The sequence below is a fragment of the Pan paniscus genome, chromosome 2 (genome assembly GCF_029289425.2).
Source record: "Pan paniscus chromosome 2, NHGRI_mPanPan1-v2.0_pri, whole genome shotgun sequence".
In the NCBI taxonomy this organism is placed as follows: Eukaryota; Metazoa; Chordata; class Mammalia; order Primates; family Hominidae; genus Pan; species Pan paniscus.
This window is the reverse complement of record NC_085926.1, coordinates 22,122,699-22,139,809: the sequence shown is the minus strand read 5'-3', so window position 1 is coordinate 22,139,809 and position 17,111 is coordinate 22,122,699. Positions and strand designations below refer to the sequence as shown.

Genomic DNA, 17,111 nt, shown 5'->3' with positions numbered 1-17,111 from the left:
GACTTTATAAGGAAGTCAATATTGGTGGATTCTTCTTTTCAGAAGAATAAGTTTTTTTGAGCAAAACTTTTGTAAAATTTGGGGAATATTTAGACATTAAATTTTATTTTTTCAATGAAATTATTTTTAAAGAAATGGCCAAAATCTGTCACCTGTTGTGTTCTGTAGAAATATTACTGAAACTTAAGAATATAAAGCTGCTTACCAAATAAACTTGTAATTTTGACTTTTTAATGAAATAGCCAGCTGTCATCTACCCTGACTAGTTGGATTTCAGTGTTATCGCCATGAAGTATCTCTAGATTAGATTTTTATTTTATCTTCCGTTGAACCAAAAATAATTTCTGGAGATATTATCATATCACGATTTCTAAAGGAATTTTCAGTGTTTAGCCTTGGTCTCTACCACTATTTATATGAGAGTGTCTGTGCTAAATGTCTTCTAGAGATGTAAATTCCTATCTGCCAACTTTTAAAAAAATTACACAGTGGGAGAAGTCATTGTAAAACAAGAATATTTTGGTTTATTTATACCATTTAGAGTCGTATGACTTTGTAAGTCATTTGTAAAACTACTTACAATGTGGTTTATTGTGCACTAAACTGTCTGTTAGTGGCTGTCATCTACAGACGTTTCATTGTCAATTCAGATTATCTTAGAAACTTGAGATTCTTGGAGATTTTAGAGGTTTGCCACTTTGACAAGGCATCAGATGCAAGAACAATGACTAAAACCAATCATGGACAAAACGATGTAACCTGGCTTGTTAAAGTTGAGATAAAACACACTATTTGCAGGGAAAGTTTTCTACTCATTAAAATTGGGTTTGGTTGTCAACTAAAATACATTATTTTACATACTTTCATTTTATATTAATGATTGTGGGAGTTGCAATGGGGTTAAAACACTAAAGCGAATATGAAGTTTATAAATTGTTAATTATGTGGTTGGCTTGGATACCTCTGTGTGTGTGTGTGTGTGTGTGTGTGTGTAAATGGCTTATAATCTTAATTGAAACTGATAATAAATAGAAGGAATCAGTTGAGGTGTGTTAGATTTTTTGTTAGTGGGTTGGTAGCCTAGTTATTCAGAAGGAAAATTTGAATTAGATAAAATGGCTTACAACTGTGTTCCATATTGGATTTTTTCAACCCTCAACCCTTTCTTTTCTGAATTGAATTTACCTACCTAGTCACAGGCAGTAGAATTCTGAGCTTTTCACAGAGGGCTGGGGAGCCTTTCCATTGTAAGTTTGTATACGGCAATCAAGAAGATAGGAGAAGGTCATTTCAGGCAAATTTGAGATAAAGAGCCATCCGATGGTGGACCGCACATGAAGCCGTGAATGTTTCCCTCATTCTTCAAATCACATAATTTATTTCTACCGTGAGATGAATGAGCAAGGGATAAAGAGAACAGAAGTTTCTTTCTCAGTTCTTTCCCAGAGCACACAAGTTCTCCAGAGTTTCCTGTTTTATTGTCAAGGAGAGAAAATGGTCTCTGCTCTATTTTCCAAATTTAAAAAAATATTAAATAAAACTTTTACTGATAATTGTCTTAGAGTTGCAGGAAAGTTGCCAAATTGATAGAGTTCCCATAGACCTCCCATCCAATTTTCTCTATTGTTGATATCTTTTGTAAATACGGTACATTTATTACACCTAATGAACTAATAATACATTATTATTAATGATACTCTACATTTTATTTGGATTTCATTAATTTTTTCCTCCGACGTCCATGTTTTATTTCAAGGCCCCATCCAGGATACCACATTTCATTTAGTTTTAGTATTTCTTTAGGCTCCACTGGGCTGTAACAATTTCTCAGACTTCCCCTAGTTTTGATGACCTTGACAGTTTTGCATATTGGTCAGGTATTTTGTATACTGTTCCTTAGTTTGTGTTTGTCTATTATTTCTGTAAGGAAGATCACAGAGGTGAAATACCATTGTTAGCATGTCATATTAAGGATTCTTGCTATCAATGTGACCTATCACTGTTGATGTGAAACTTGATGTGGCTGAAGTATTGTTTGTCAGGTTTCTTCACTATAAAGCTATTTTTCTCCTCTTTCTGTACCGCACTGTTTAGATGCAAGTCACTAAGCATAACCTATACTTAAAGAGGAAGAGTGTTGTGCCCTATCCTGCTTTGAATGGAGGATGTCTATTTAAGTTATTTGGAATACTTCTAAATGAGAGTTTGGTATCTATCTCCTTCATTTATATTTATATCAGTATGTACTCATTGAAATTTATACTTTAGGTATTAATCCAATAATATGTTGCTTAGATTATCGCTCAAGTTGCTCCAGCTTTGTTTCTTGGGAGTTTTTTTCAGTTGGCTTCTGTGTCTACAACTTTTGATTCTTAATTAGGTTACACGAATTGTAGGGTCCAGCAGAGACCCATGCCAGGGGTGGCGTGGGTTAGAGAAGATGAGCACTTCTCAGGGCAGTCTTGATACCAACAGCTGGTCCTTTGGCAAAGGTGGTGACATTTCAGCTTATGTCAGAACAGTGCACTAAATAAATCAACTGCAAGAACCACATTGCATCCCAGAAAAATATTGTTTCTACTTTTATTTTTTCTCAAATTAACTCACATACATTGTTTAATATAGCTTACTAAAAATGAGTCATCCTATGTGTGCCACATTTTAATTATTCCTGTGAGTCTGCAAGAGTAAATCAGTATCCACATCTAGAAAATTAAAACACACTCACACAAACAAACACCTCATTCCTTTGATAATTACTCTCGGGATAATTCCAGTTCTTGAACATGTTAAATATTGCTGTCTATACCTACATTACTGTATTAAGCCAGACATCTTTCCAGTGTCTTAATGGTTCTGAGGGATGAAGGTTAGGAGGGAAAAAAGTGGACAAATTGATAAATTATTTTGGGTTCCAAGACAGTCACCTAACGTTTATGTATGACTGCTGAACTTTTTCTCAGTGGAACTCAAATATGTCAAATTTCCATTTAAAAATTTAAGCATATCCTTTTTACCATATTGAGAAGGAAAATTGCTTATGAATATTGCCTCCTACTTCAGAGAGTGCCATTTGAGCCACTGCAGTTTTCCTGCAAAATCTATAATTTTTTTTTTTTTTTTTTTTTTGGGACGGAGTCTTGCTCTGTTGCCCAGGCTGGGATGTAGTGGCGTGATCTCGGCTCACTGCAAGCTCTACCTCCCGGGTTCACTCCATTCTCCTGCCTCAGCCTCCCGAGTAGCTGGAACTACAGGCGCCTGTCACCACGCCCGGCTAATTTCTTGTATTTTTTAGTAGAGACAGGATTTCACTGTGTTAGCCACGATGGTCTCGACCTCCTGACCTTGTGATCCACCCGCCTCGGCCTCACAAAGTGCTGGGATTACAGGCATGAGCCACCGTGCCTGGCCATCTGTAAATGTTTTATGATGTCCTACCCCAGCCACAATAATTTGAGCTTCTCTTTTTTCCTTAGTGTCAATACCACATAGTTTCTATTTCCTTTTAAAGTTGTCATTTTTACACCTTAGTACAAAATTAATTGTTGACTTTGTCTGATAATATAGTCTTTATTTTCTCAGGTGAGCAGGGAATTCCTCATGTGTAAGCAAATAAATCTCAGAGGCTTGAAAGAAAATGCTCCAATATTTTTCCCTGCTAAATTGTTAGCACATGTTCTTATTTTGTGGGTCGAGATGGAAATGTGAATCAAATAAGAAAATATTTTCTTCCAAATATATGCATACATTTAGCAAAAATGATGTGTTACAAGGGCACACCTACTGTGACTATCTCTGTAGCATTGCCTAGTTCTGGCAAACCTAAGCTGTTCACGCTGGAGGAAATAAGGTCTTTGGCTTATTTCTTTGAAATATATTGATTTATTTTTTCATAATAAATGGTCATCATGTGAAATTTTTTAAATACAGAAATGCTAAAGGAAAACAAGCCAACTCTAATCTTGCCACTCAGAATGAAATAATTCTAATACTTTTTCTAAGTCAAGTTTGTGCTTCATATGGTTGTAAACATACTCTACGTAAATTTACATCTTACTTTCGGTTTTTACTTATACACAAAATATTTTCCCATATTATATAACTTTCCTGATCTACTTTTAATGGCTATGCATATTGCAGTGATTTTAGCACACCATCATTTACTTAATCATTTTACTACTTAATATTTGGGATAAAAGATGTAAAAGCATAAATCAACTCTAGACAAAAGAAGTTTTGAAATGTTCAGATTATAACCTGGATAGATACTTACATTTTTTTGTTTATATAAAATAAGGAAAGCTGATATGCTTACATATTTTCCTTTCATTAAAATTAATCATTTTACAAAGTCTATAAATTTTCTTTTAAAATGACCATTTAAATTGCATATTTAAATTATTTTAACAAGGTTATCTGAGTAAGAGAGAGAGAGTTTCCTTTTTAAAAGGAAGTTAATATATTTTAAATGAATTAGTTCACAAAGAAAGCATGCATTATGTACTGACCAATCTTTTACTCATTTTGGAATTTGGATAGTGACTTCAATACCCATAAATAGATTCAAGTATTAGCCATTTTTGCATGAGTTCACTAGTTTGATTTTCTTTAAAATTTTATTGGCAAACTGATAATACTTACATATTGTTAAAAACATTTCAGCATTTGTTATCTCATTTGCCTGATACCAAAGTCCATGGCTTTTGTATCAAGTTTGTATAATTGCAAGGACCACTTTTGTGATGCTTGTCAGTTTAACTCCAGAACCTAGGAGGATGCTGTCACATAGCAGTCAGTTCATAAATGCACATTAAAATCATGACTGTTTTTCTCTGCTAATATTTTTCAAATACTTTAAAATAACTCCTTAAAGAACTGGGAGAACTGGAATGGAGAACTCCTATCTGGACCATAGTGTGCTAGAGAGGCTTGGGTAGTGGAAGTAGAGAAAACTTAGAAATGAGGTATTATTATTTTAAATTACTTGTGAATGGATGTTAAATATAGATTACAATAGTTACTCTAATTATTGCCATCTTACTGGACAATAATTGGTGGCACACGCCTGTAGTTCCAGCTACTTAGTAGGCTAAAGTGGGGGGACTGCTTGAATCCAGGAGGTCAAGGCTGTGCTGAGCCAAGATCATGCCACTGCACTCCAGCTTAAGTGACAGAGTGAAACCCAGAGATACTGAAATTATGGGATGACGTTTTCTCTTTGGTTTTAGTATACAAAGCGTACATTTATCCAGAAGTAATGCTTTCCAATGTAAGCCATAAGTCAGTCACACTTTTTTTGTACCCTGATTATAAGGCTATCTTGGGTATTCAAAGCCTCTCTTGTGTGTCAGGTATAAAATATAAAATTTGGGGTATTGAAAGAGTGTTAGCATCTTTGTATGTGTAGAATGTGTCCATCCAGATGTAAGTCACTTTACTTAACTAGTAAGGAATATAAGAATTTTATTTAGTTGAATTAAAACAAAATAATCTAATTCATTATTACATACTAGAGAACATGTTGATTAAAAACTTTGGATTTAGAGATAAACTGAATGCTTATCACAGCTATACCACTTGTTAGCTGTGTGACCTTAGACAAGTTGTTTAATCATTCTAAAACTTAGTTTCCTCAGCTATAAAAAAGGGAAAACAATAGTGCTTATTACATTGTTATGATAATTAAATGAAGTAATAAAAACATATAGCACAGTATTGGGAATAGATAAAAAGTTAAACATTTGCCATTTATATTCCATTAAAGAGATTGTCTACTTTAGCATAGTGTGAAAGGAATCTATTAAAATGAGAGTACATAGAAATTTTTAATTCTTGTATGTAGAACAATCCTTATTTGCCACCCAATTTAATAAATATGAAGTAATCTAAAAATCTTGATCTGCTTGTTCATAACCTTCCTTGCACCCCCAGATTTCACCTGTGTACACGATGGTGAGAGTGAGGCTGAATTAATACCTGATGACTTTGAAGAAAAACCAGAAAGAGAAAAGAAACATACCAACTTTACTTTGTGCAATGTATGTAACATTCAGCTGAATTCAGCCGCTCAAGCACAAATCCACTACAATGGCAAATCACATCAAAAGAGATTAAAACAACTCAGCAATGGGACGCTGAAAAATGACAATGGTAAGCTTTTCTAAAAACATTTTCTCAATTTTACATCATCAATTTAAGTTATCTGTGTACCTGTAGATGTGAGGATAAAAGAATGAACTATTTTTTTAAACCAGGAAAAATATTACTTAAAATCTTTATCAGCAGAGTACATAAAAATACATCATTTCTCTTTGAGAGTGAAGGAGAAATTTTATTTTTTGTACATACTTAATTGTATTAGGGTTGTGACCTGCAGAAAATTTACTATTTTCAAGTTGTTAGAGTTTTAGAGTTTCTTGGTGTGTGCCTTCAGTATAGTTATGTGTGGAAATAGACATCCTTTTACAGTGTATAGGGCAGTGGGTTTTTGTTTTTTATTTTTTTATTCCTGCAGATATTCAGGGTTCAATTGGTTGGTAACACTGCAATTGGTTTGAAATAATGCATATCTTTTCAAATAGGTGTTTTAATCAATAAACTATGATCTGTTAGTACAGACTTTTGAGTTTCTTAGTGAAAATTTATGGTTTATTTAATAACTTTAGACTACTTTTTAAAAGTATGTGTTGAATTTATGAGTGAATAGATTTTGCAAATAGCACAAAAATATCTTTGGGAAGAAATGGAAAGTTATTAGAAAATATAGAGACATGAAGAGAGGAGGGTGGGCCCGTACAGAGGAGACTTTAGAGAGCTAACTCACTGCAACTTGAGTTACAATATTATATTGTGATCAGATGTTTCATGTTTGATAAATATAGTTCATCTAAATTATACTGACCTTTAAAAATGTGAATGAATTTGAATCTCTTCATATATTTGACATCATAAAGATTTTTAATATAATTTTATAGTTTGCTTCAAGGTGGCCAAATGATGAGAAGAAAAATGAAAGTACATTGTTAAAGTAGAAATTGCTTCTGCATTGCTTTATGTGTTTTTCATTTATTTGATTTTAGTATGAATGAACTGTAGTATTCTATTGGAAAGGATTTTTTATTTCCTTCAAATATATGATGTTTAGTTAATTATAGATGTTATTTGTCAAAGAAATATAAGAAACAAAAATTGTGGTCAGAAAGTAATTGAGAACTATTAAATTCTATAGGCATAAGATAAAGCTAGTGACACAGGACATTTCTTGATCACTATTGCCAGCCAGAAACACCTGGCCAGCAATGTCCTTGCTCTGCCTCGGCCCACAGCTTTGGGGCTGGCTCTGCCCCACTGCTGTTTCTGTCATGTGGGCTGGCTGCCCTCTGCTCATTAGAGGGCAGAGGACCACAATGTTACAGCCTTCTCTGTACCCATGTTTGGTGGGTCCTGAGCCCTTGTCACATGTCTAAGAAGAATGAGGATATGCTGACAAACGAAGAGTGAGAAGGGTAGAGAATAATTTATTGAGCAATGGAACACCTCTCAGTGGAGAGGGGATGCGTGAGTGGTCCTCCACCCCCCCAGTTGGGTAGTTTCTCCCCCATTATGGCTGAGTCTAGGGCTTTTATGGGCTCAGAATAGGAGAGCACATGCTGATATATTTGTGAGTGTGCAAGGAAAGGCTAAAGCAAAGGCATCACTCAAAGGTGGGCATGGAAGTGTAGAAAACCAATTAGCAAAGGGTTGGTATTTGTAAAATAGGTAAAGGGTGGGGATCAATCAGAGGAAAGCACACCAGATGGGAAGACAGATTCTCAGTCCAGTCCATGGATTTGGCTTGTAGCTTGACTTTCAGGCTTTAAACTGTCTTTGGCTTGGAGGTGGGGTTTCACCAGGGACCTGACCCTATCTGCCTAGGCATTTGTCTGCTTCCTGTTGCTATCACTAGCAAAGTAATTCATGATTTTAAAATGTATATTTCAGTCTCTACTTAGACTTCTTAAGAAAAATCTATTCCATTCCTTACTGTTAACTTCTAGGTGAAACCACCTCAAGTACAGCACGATTCAATTCCAAGTTGTTTTCTTTAAGTTTGTATTGGTTACGATAGCGTAAGCTTTGGTGTTTTACTTCACCTATCTTGATAGTCACAAACCTCTTTTGGAGAAGTAATAAACAATATTATAGAACAAAACTAGAACAAAAGATACATCTTGTTTAGAAACCCAAATCAGAGTTAGTCCCAAGCATAATTTAGAATAGCCAAAGATTTTCAAACCACGATAGTAGGTATGAGTTTACTCAAGTTCAGTATTTTTAAACAATCATATCAATACACTTAGAGGTTAGCACTTTATTAAAGGCTTTATATACATTTTATTATTCAATTTTTCCTCATAACCAACCAAAGTGATCTTGTTATATTCCTTTTATAGATGTGGACATTGAGGATAGCATCAGTTAATACTATGCTGAAGGTTACACAGCTTTTAAATAGTTGAACTTGCGATCAAACCCTGGTCTTACTCACTTAAGTATCTGTACTTTTAAAGGCTGTTTCCCAAAATGAATATTCTGCAGAAACTATGCCTTTCTTCATTCAAACAGAGAAATCATTTAGAAGAACATTTAAAAATTAAAATGTTAATATATTCCTCAAATTCTTTGATTAATATACCATTCAACAAAGTATTTATTGCTGGATTTCCTATTCATATTTTTTCCCCAAGACATTTTAAGTATCATTGTGTTAGTAAGAGCATTTTCAGTGACCTATCATTACTAATATTACTAACATGATGTAGGCCATGAAAAACAACCATGATTACTGGGAATACTTGGTCATCTTAGGTCATATTGGTTTGGCCTGAAATTATACTTCAGAGGATGGTGGACATGTGGATGAGAAAAGTCAAGAATGGTAGGATTAGGGCCAAGTCTTGGTGACTAGGAATTAGGGGAGATCCTGGAGCCAAAAGTGTCAATCACATTACCTGAGAAGGTATGATGAATTTGGCCTTAATCTGGGCTGCATCTGTTTTCAAAGATATTTGATCTGGTGTATGAATGTAAGAGCAGGAATCAATAGAAAGTGATGATACTTGAAGTAGGTCAGAAAATTCTGTAGTAATCCTTAATAGTTAATTTAAGCTTCTAAGGACCCTGGCCTGTGGGATTGTGTTGTGTTGAGGCAAGAGTTGCCAAGAATTCAGTGTGGTTCAAATTTCAATAAAGCTGAGTTCTGGGGTCTCCTCCTAAGAAAAGACCAGTAATATTTGCTGGAAACTAGATGGAAATAATGGTGTAAAGATTTAATCAACTTCTTAAGCATTAGGAGAAATGCTATATTCCTGTACTAAATCTCAGAGTTATGAAAGCAAACCTAATTCATTTCAAACCCTAACATTTAGTAGGATAAGAGTTTCTTAAATACTGCCAACTGCTGTCAGTAGGTATTTGTAAGTGGGAATACAAATAAAAATATTTTCCCACATGATTTTGCTGAGTATTTTTTGCCTTATCCAGCCCCCTGCCAGGCCACACATTATTTTGCAACTGATCAGCTCCCATAAGATTCCTAGCATAGTAAACTGTCATCTTTCCACAGCCATCAGACCGGTGCTTGACAAATACCAAACTACTCTGCTTTTTTTCTTAATAGACTATTTTTAAAGAATAGTTTCGTGTTCAAGCATAACGGAGTGGAAAGTAAAGTTCCCATATATCCCCTCCTTCACACACAGCCTTCCGCACTATCAACACCATGCACAACAGTGCTACATTTGTTATAACCGATTAACCTACATCAACACATCACTATCACCCAAAGTCTATAGTTTACATTAGTGTTTACCATTGGTGTTGTACATTCTATGGGTTTACAAAATGTGTAATGACATGTATCCAACATCACAATAACATACAGAATAGTTTCGCTGCCCTAAAAGTCCTCTGTGCTCTGCCTATTCATCTTTCCCTCCCTCATAACCACTGATCTTTTTATGGTCCCCATGGTTTTGACTTTTTCAGAATATCATAAAGTTTGAATTACATACTATGTAGCCTTTTTATATTGGCTTCTTTCACTTAGCAATATGCATGTAACTTTTCTCTGTGTCTTTTTATGGCTTGATAGCTCATTCCTTTTTTAGCATCGAACTATCCTGCTTTTAAATAAAAATTATCCGGACACTTTGTTTCCCATAACACAGCCACATGAGGTCCTATGGCTATATCATACTTTTCTGATGATTATCAGGTGAAAGGGTGTTGTAATTAAAGCGTTATACAACAGAGGGGAAACAATTTATCCACTTGAGATGACTTTTTCCAGGAAGAAAAACTATAAGTGGTTTCACTCAAAAAAAAAAAAAAAAAAAAAAAAAAAAAAAAAAAAAAAAAGTCCCTTTGGGCAAATTGTAGATGATAACCTAGCCCTCTGCCCTTTTTTCTTTCTCAATTCCCTTTAAAAAGTGTTCCTTTTGGCCGGGTATGGTGGCTCATGCCTGTAATCCTAGCACTTTGGGAGATCACAGGGGCCAGATCACGAGGTCAAGAGATCGAGACCATCCTGGCAAACATGGTGAAACCCCGTCTCTACTAAAAATACAAAAATTAGCTAGACGTGGTGGCGCATGCCTGTAGTCCCAGCTACTCTGGAGGCTGAGGCAGGAGAATTACTTGAACCCAGGAGGCAGAGGTTGCAGTGAGCCGAGATAGCACCATTGTACTACAACCTGGCAACAGAGTGAGACCCCGTCTCAAAAAAAAAAAAAAAAAAGTGCTTCTTTTGTATTACCTATAGTGTGTAAAAAGGAGTGCTCACCTATAACTATAGGTGGGCCTAGTTATATGTCATAAATTTCACAAGCGAATTAGTGCTTTACCTTAATATAGAAACATATTATTTCTTTTACCTATCCCCCATATCCCCACTATTAAAATGTGCCTTTGCAGGCTTATTGGGCATAAGAAATGAACCCAATTACAAGCCTTACACAGTTATTAGTGGTCATTTGTTTACCTACACAGAAACCAAGCTAAAAATGTTGATTTGTACAAATAATAGATCCTGTAAATTCTTAGTAAGCACATCATCCTTTTTAGGTTATTTAGAAAAAGATATGGGAATTCTTTCATTCTTCTCCTTAAACATGCACAATTGCAAAATGATTGCTTTGAACTTTCATCTTCACAAAATTTTCACCACAATTTAGATTTCAAATGGAAAATAATTAAATATGGTATGTCAAGAAAGAAATAACAATAGAGATTTTTACCTAAATTTATCCAACCTGGTACTTTTGTATTTTAAGGATGCAAATAAAATAATGCATATGGGATTAATTTTTAGCAGTCATTTAAGGATTGCCTAACAGGTAAAATATCATTATTTGATATTTGAATATTGTGTGATTGTATGCCTTGAGGCATAGTCTATTATATACTACAAAAAAACTTGAATAAGCAAGAGCATTATCATATCTAAAATGTTTTTCACATTTCTGAGAAAAATATGTTTTACATATTTACATGTCATCTCACTTATTAAGGAAAATGATCTTCTGAAGATCACAGTGAAAAGCTATCTGATATATATAAATTAATTTGGGGGCTATTGTTCCTGCAGTTAAGACTAATTTCGGTTTCTGACGGCGATGTACGTTTTGCAGAAATAAAGGTATATAGAATGCATGTATACCACCTGAATTCATGCTCTGCTAGAATTCATTGATTCCAGAATCTGTGTGATTCAAGAATCTCTAAAGTCCCTCCAGCTCAGTCAGGAATTTTGCCTGCTAAATTCCTCCACAAGCATTGCCTTCAGCTCATGGGAACTACCTCTTCTGAGCTCGTTCCTTCTCTTATAGCAGCCTGTGTCCAATGGCTAGTCAATGCTGAGGTACAAAGTCCCAGCTCCTTGCCTCAAAAGTGGGTAGACATCTCTGAAAGTCCATTCCAGCTTCACATTTGCTGATGTCTCTGTTTCAATTCTATCACAGGCTAACCTCACTCTCGACTATGTCCTGCTTTTCTTATGCTTCACAGGTATAGATCTCCAGCCCACTACTTGCACACAAAATCATCTTAGACTCTGCTTCTTGGGAATCCAAATAAGACACTACCAATGATTTTTAAAGTTGTTAAAGAGAATTGTCCTCTCTCTCTGAAGGTTCATCTCTGATTCTGTTGACATCAGTTGACCATAGAGAGGTTAATTAACAGATTAAAAGGTATACAAATTTATTAACATGCATAAGCCTGGGAGGCACACAAAATATGAGGCTCAAAGGAGAGGCCAAATGGTTGAAGTTTATACCTTATCCTGAGGTTATAGAAAGAATGGCTGCCTACTGCATAGTGCAAGGTGGGTGGAGTCCCAGGTAATAGGACAGTGAGGGAAGGAAAGCATGGCAGGTAGGGCTGTCTTGTTATGCCTATAAAAATTCTCTCAAGTAAACTCAGAGCTGCCCTCAGAAAGTATAGATGGTGGCCTGTGTAAAAATGTCTCTGTTAGAACTTCAAAATGGTTAGATTCTAGTCTCTTTTTTTCTTTGAGTTAAACTTAGTTTTGGGTAAGGCAGATAAGGGGGGCCTCAGAGAAAGCCTGTTTGCATCTGTTGTTTACTTTACTAATGTAGATTTTCTATACAGATGTAATCCCTCCCACAAAAAGACAGCTTTTCAAAGGTGTTCCTGTAGTCTGTAGCCCCTCTGAATAGCATCTTAAAATATGCCAAAGAAATATATTTTGGGGTAAAATATTCTGGTTTCATTCAAAGTCTCAGTAAGAAATATGCACAATGTGTTTTATTGTGCAAATGCAACACAATTTAATACTTTCCTTAACTTTTATTTTCCGTTTGGTACCTGTGAGTTAAGATTTGCCATCAAAAATGCAAAAGAAATGAGAAGGGAACTAGCATCAACTGTTCCAAGTACTTCATATACATCATTTGTTGAATCCCAATCAACAATCTTACAAAGTCTTATTACCTCTATTTTGAAAATAACATAGCCAAGGATCAAAGAACCTAACAGACTTGCCAGTAAAGCTGTTTGTCTTCAGAACTGCCCAGGTCTACATTATTGACAACTCATTAATCTCCCTGGCAAACTTATATTCTACTGTCAACAAAATTATACCATACATTTGGGTATTTTCTTATGTTATTGAGTTTATGTCATTCTTAAATCACTTAACTTATATTATTACAGCAAAGCTGATGTTTTCCTTAAATTTTCATCAACAACTCTAACTGCTGAAAATATTTTGTGCCGAATAAAATAGTCATGTAAATAGATCATTTGATAATTTATCACTATATATTCTCTATCATGCCAGAAATGTATCTTTTTCTGTTAGCATACTTTTTTGAAGATGTGAATAAAGAAGTGGCAGAAAGGAATTCTATATTAGAAGTTGACTAAATGTGTTGACTTTTCCATATTCCAGAGATTTCATGATTCACCCTCTCATAAATATTATAGGTCTAGGAAACAATACAGACTGCATGACTAAGTTCCTCTTTTAAAAAGGCCTTTGATTTTATATTTATGATGCAATTGAGCTTTACAAATAAAGATTATTTTTCTGCTGTTATAAAATGGTTTAATATATGCTGCATACAAATGTATTAATGTAAATTAAAAATCACCAACATTCTATAAAAATATTTACTTCTAATTTTTGTCACAATTCATCAAGAATGCAAGTATAAATAAGAAATATTGTTTGTACAGTTTTACAAGCATTATAACAATGTTTGTATATCACTACATTTTATGATATATATTTTTTAATTACCATAGGAAATTAGTAGTGGAGTTGAGATTTCTAGGTAAGCATTAAGATTTTACTCACATTTGCCATTTTGTTTTCTAATTATGTGATATATTCTATAATGGAAAAGCTTTAACATTATGAGGTATAGAATGAAGTATTAAAGTATCATAAGGGATTTTGTCTAAGAACAGAAATTTGAAGATTAGATTAAGAATGGTTCTTTGATTTATGAATCATTTTCAAAATAGCAGCATTTTGAAAGACATATTACAAGGGGCATAACTTTTAGGATGTTTAAACCTTCTATGGCAAATTAATTCAGTTTCATGTGCTCAACATAGTTTAAGCTGTTGTTAATGCTTGTTGAAGGATTGAGTAACAAGTTGACCTACCATGTCAGCTTTATTTTATTCACGCTATCTTTGTCATATTTGGGTTAATTTATTAAGCCTGGTTTCCTATTTTTATTGGGCTGAAACTGCTATCAAATAATTCAGTTTTATCTGCAAGTATTCTAGAGTCTTTTGGTGTTCATTGTTTTGTAGCACATAAATCCAGAGTATTGCTGCCCTTATCTTTGCTGCTAGCATTAAATTTTCTTTCATTTAACAGAAAAGCTACATAGAATTTTAATTTCTAGTTCTCACTGATCTATTCTTTTTTCTTTCCATTGATTGCCCCAGAAGATACTTAAAGTGTCAGAAGATTTTCAATTTACAAGATTTTCTTCTCCTGCAACATTGATAGTTAATGAAAATAAAATAGCTTCATAGATTTTTATCGTACTTCAGGCCTTGATTTTATGTATATATTTATCATTTATATATAAATTTGTCTCACCTTTTGATCTCCAAGGACGATTTGTGCTTTTGTTGACTGTCAGTAGACAAATTAGAACTTGCTAGAACATTTGTGGCTTCACAGTGATCTCTTTTGGCATGATTTTATTTCATAATGGTAACGTCTTTCTTAATGATACCTTATCTATATCAGTATATGTATTAGTCCATTTTCATACTGCTATACAGAACTGGCCAAGGCTGGGTGATTTATTAAAGAAAAAGATTTCACTCACAGTTCCACATGGCTGGGGAGGCCTCAGGAAGCTTACAATCATGGTGGAAAACAAAGGAGAAGCAAGGCACCTTCTTCACCAGGTGGCAGGTAGGAGAATGAACATCACAAGAACAGCATGGGGAAAACTGGCCCCATGATTCAATTACCCCCACATGGTCTCTCCCTTGACACGTGGGGATTGTAAAGATTATGGGGATTACAATTCAAGATGAGATTTTGGCTGGGGACACAACCAAACCATATCAGCATATGATATATTGAAATGTGGCACTTTCCTCATACTTTTCTCTTACCGACCATATCCTTTAGAAGTTCAGCCGAGGGGAGGCCATGAAAAAATGCAGATATTAAATTGTTCAAAAATACATAATAAGACATTGTATTCTTGTTTGACTGAAGTAAATTCCTTTTTTATCATTGAAGGATAAAAATGTAGAAGTGAAAAATGCTAATTTCACTGTGTTCAAATTTGGATCATGTTTCTGGCTTTTGTTACCAATTTTTTTTCACCCTAAAAAGAAAACATGTCAGTTATTTAAAGTTCCAGCCACTGGCTATTTGTTTTACCTGAACTTAATATGAATTCCATTGAAGGGCACCGTCTTTTGCAACACAGAGATTTCTTTGTGCAATCTCTATCCCTGAGAAACCCTGTGTACTAGGACAATGATGAAGTTTTACAACCTGAGCCTGATAATCCAGACCGACTCCTGTCTGGAATCCATCCAATAGGTTACTCTGTCCAAGATGAAGTATACTCTAGTTTTTCATGACCATTGTTTTGAAGAGCTAGATGAAGTGAAAATTAAGCGAAGCCAAAAAATAAAAGAGAATGAATTAAATTTATAACATTTAGCTTGGAAATATAATCTATTTGAGATAGAGGAGATTTTCATTTGTGCTTATCTGCATGTATGTGCGTGGGAGTGAGTGTGTTTAGGGAAGTTTGAAGAACTTGAAGGTATTGGCAGCTTACAGCACTGGTAGTATGAAATGAGAGTGCAGAATTTTTTTTATGTGTGAACTTCAAATCTGTTTAGTACACATAGAGCTACCTTGTTTCTTCATCTTTTACCTCTTTCAGTTACTAATCACGTCCACCGACAACGTCTTCCAGTCCCTGTGTTTCCTACCTATAATCTTAGGAAAGTAATCACTCCTCTGCTTTTCTAGGTTTGAAAGTATAAGCTTTTTAACTTTTGTTTTCCTTCCTTTACATTTCCCCTAGAAGTAATTTTCCCAAGGTAATGGAGCTAGTAGTAATAAAGGTGAGATTCTTGTATGCATGAATTTTTCTTTCCTGATTTACGCCTTTAACAAGTTATTTTGCATTCTGAGACCCACCCTTTTGAAACTGGCTTCTAGTTTCTATAGATCTACACTAGGCCTGGCACTCCTTCTCTTAACCACCGTGTTTTTTGTTTGTTTCTCAGAAACACTAAGCAATGGCATGAATGTGTGTGTGTGTGTATGTGTGTGTGTGTAAGATGATATTACAGATTCAATTCACTAAATAGTTTCCTTAAATATTAATTTTGAGTTTTTCAAGGAGAGATCAGAAAGTAATTTTCAAAAATAGCAGCCCAGATACATGTCTTCTCTTTCCTTGCTTCCAAAATTGTGATAGTATTTTGTAAGAAACTTGAAAATAAAAGCAAATAGATGTATAGCAGCACTGTGAACTTGTTAAGAATAAAATAATGAGGGATTTCTGGAAGAGTAAAAGAAATGGGATAAAAATAAGATAAAACACTGGACCTAAACACAAGTAAGGAAACCTATAAAGTTAGGGAAAAAGTGCCCAATAACTCAGGTTTCCAATAGAACTTCAGAATATCTCCAAGATTACTCTGAAGTAGACTTAAAGGTGGTATGCATTGTTTAATGGAAGTTGTGATGAATTTACTTATGCTAGTGTGCAGTTAGAAGCTGAGATATAAATCACCTGCCCAGCCTAATAGTGAAAATAAAGAACCCATGAATCTGGGGGTTATAAGCCAGAGACGTCAGAAAGTGAATGTCCTGATGAGGTCAAGGATAGGAGAGGATAGAGGGAACAGACACATCTGCTATGAATTTGTTGGCTTTGTAATGTGTGCTGTAATTCCCTCTTTCATCTTACATCTGGAATCGCTTGTAAAGCTGACTTTGCTTACTCACTAATTAAAAAATACGTGAGATTAGACTTATTCCCAGGGAACTTTTGTAAAGGACATCTAGACTCTATTCCAGTTAAGGTTGGCACTATGTG

At 34.6% G+C, this 17,111-nt stretch overlaps 1 protein-coding gene across 1 annotated transcript in view; it reads left to right on the top strand.

Moving 5' to 3' along the window:
• The window catches only part of ZNF385D (zinc finger protein 385D), a 963,336-nt gene that overhangs the window by 202,596 nt on the left and 743,629 nt on the right, over positions 1 to 17,111 (top strand). The window contains exon 2 of the mRNA XM_008951641.4: positions 5,932 to 6,150. Coding sequence (XP_008949889.2) covers positions 5,932 to 6,150 — 219 coding nt within the window. The remainder of the gene's footprint in view (positions 1 to 5,931; positions 6,151 to 17,111) is intronic.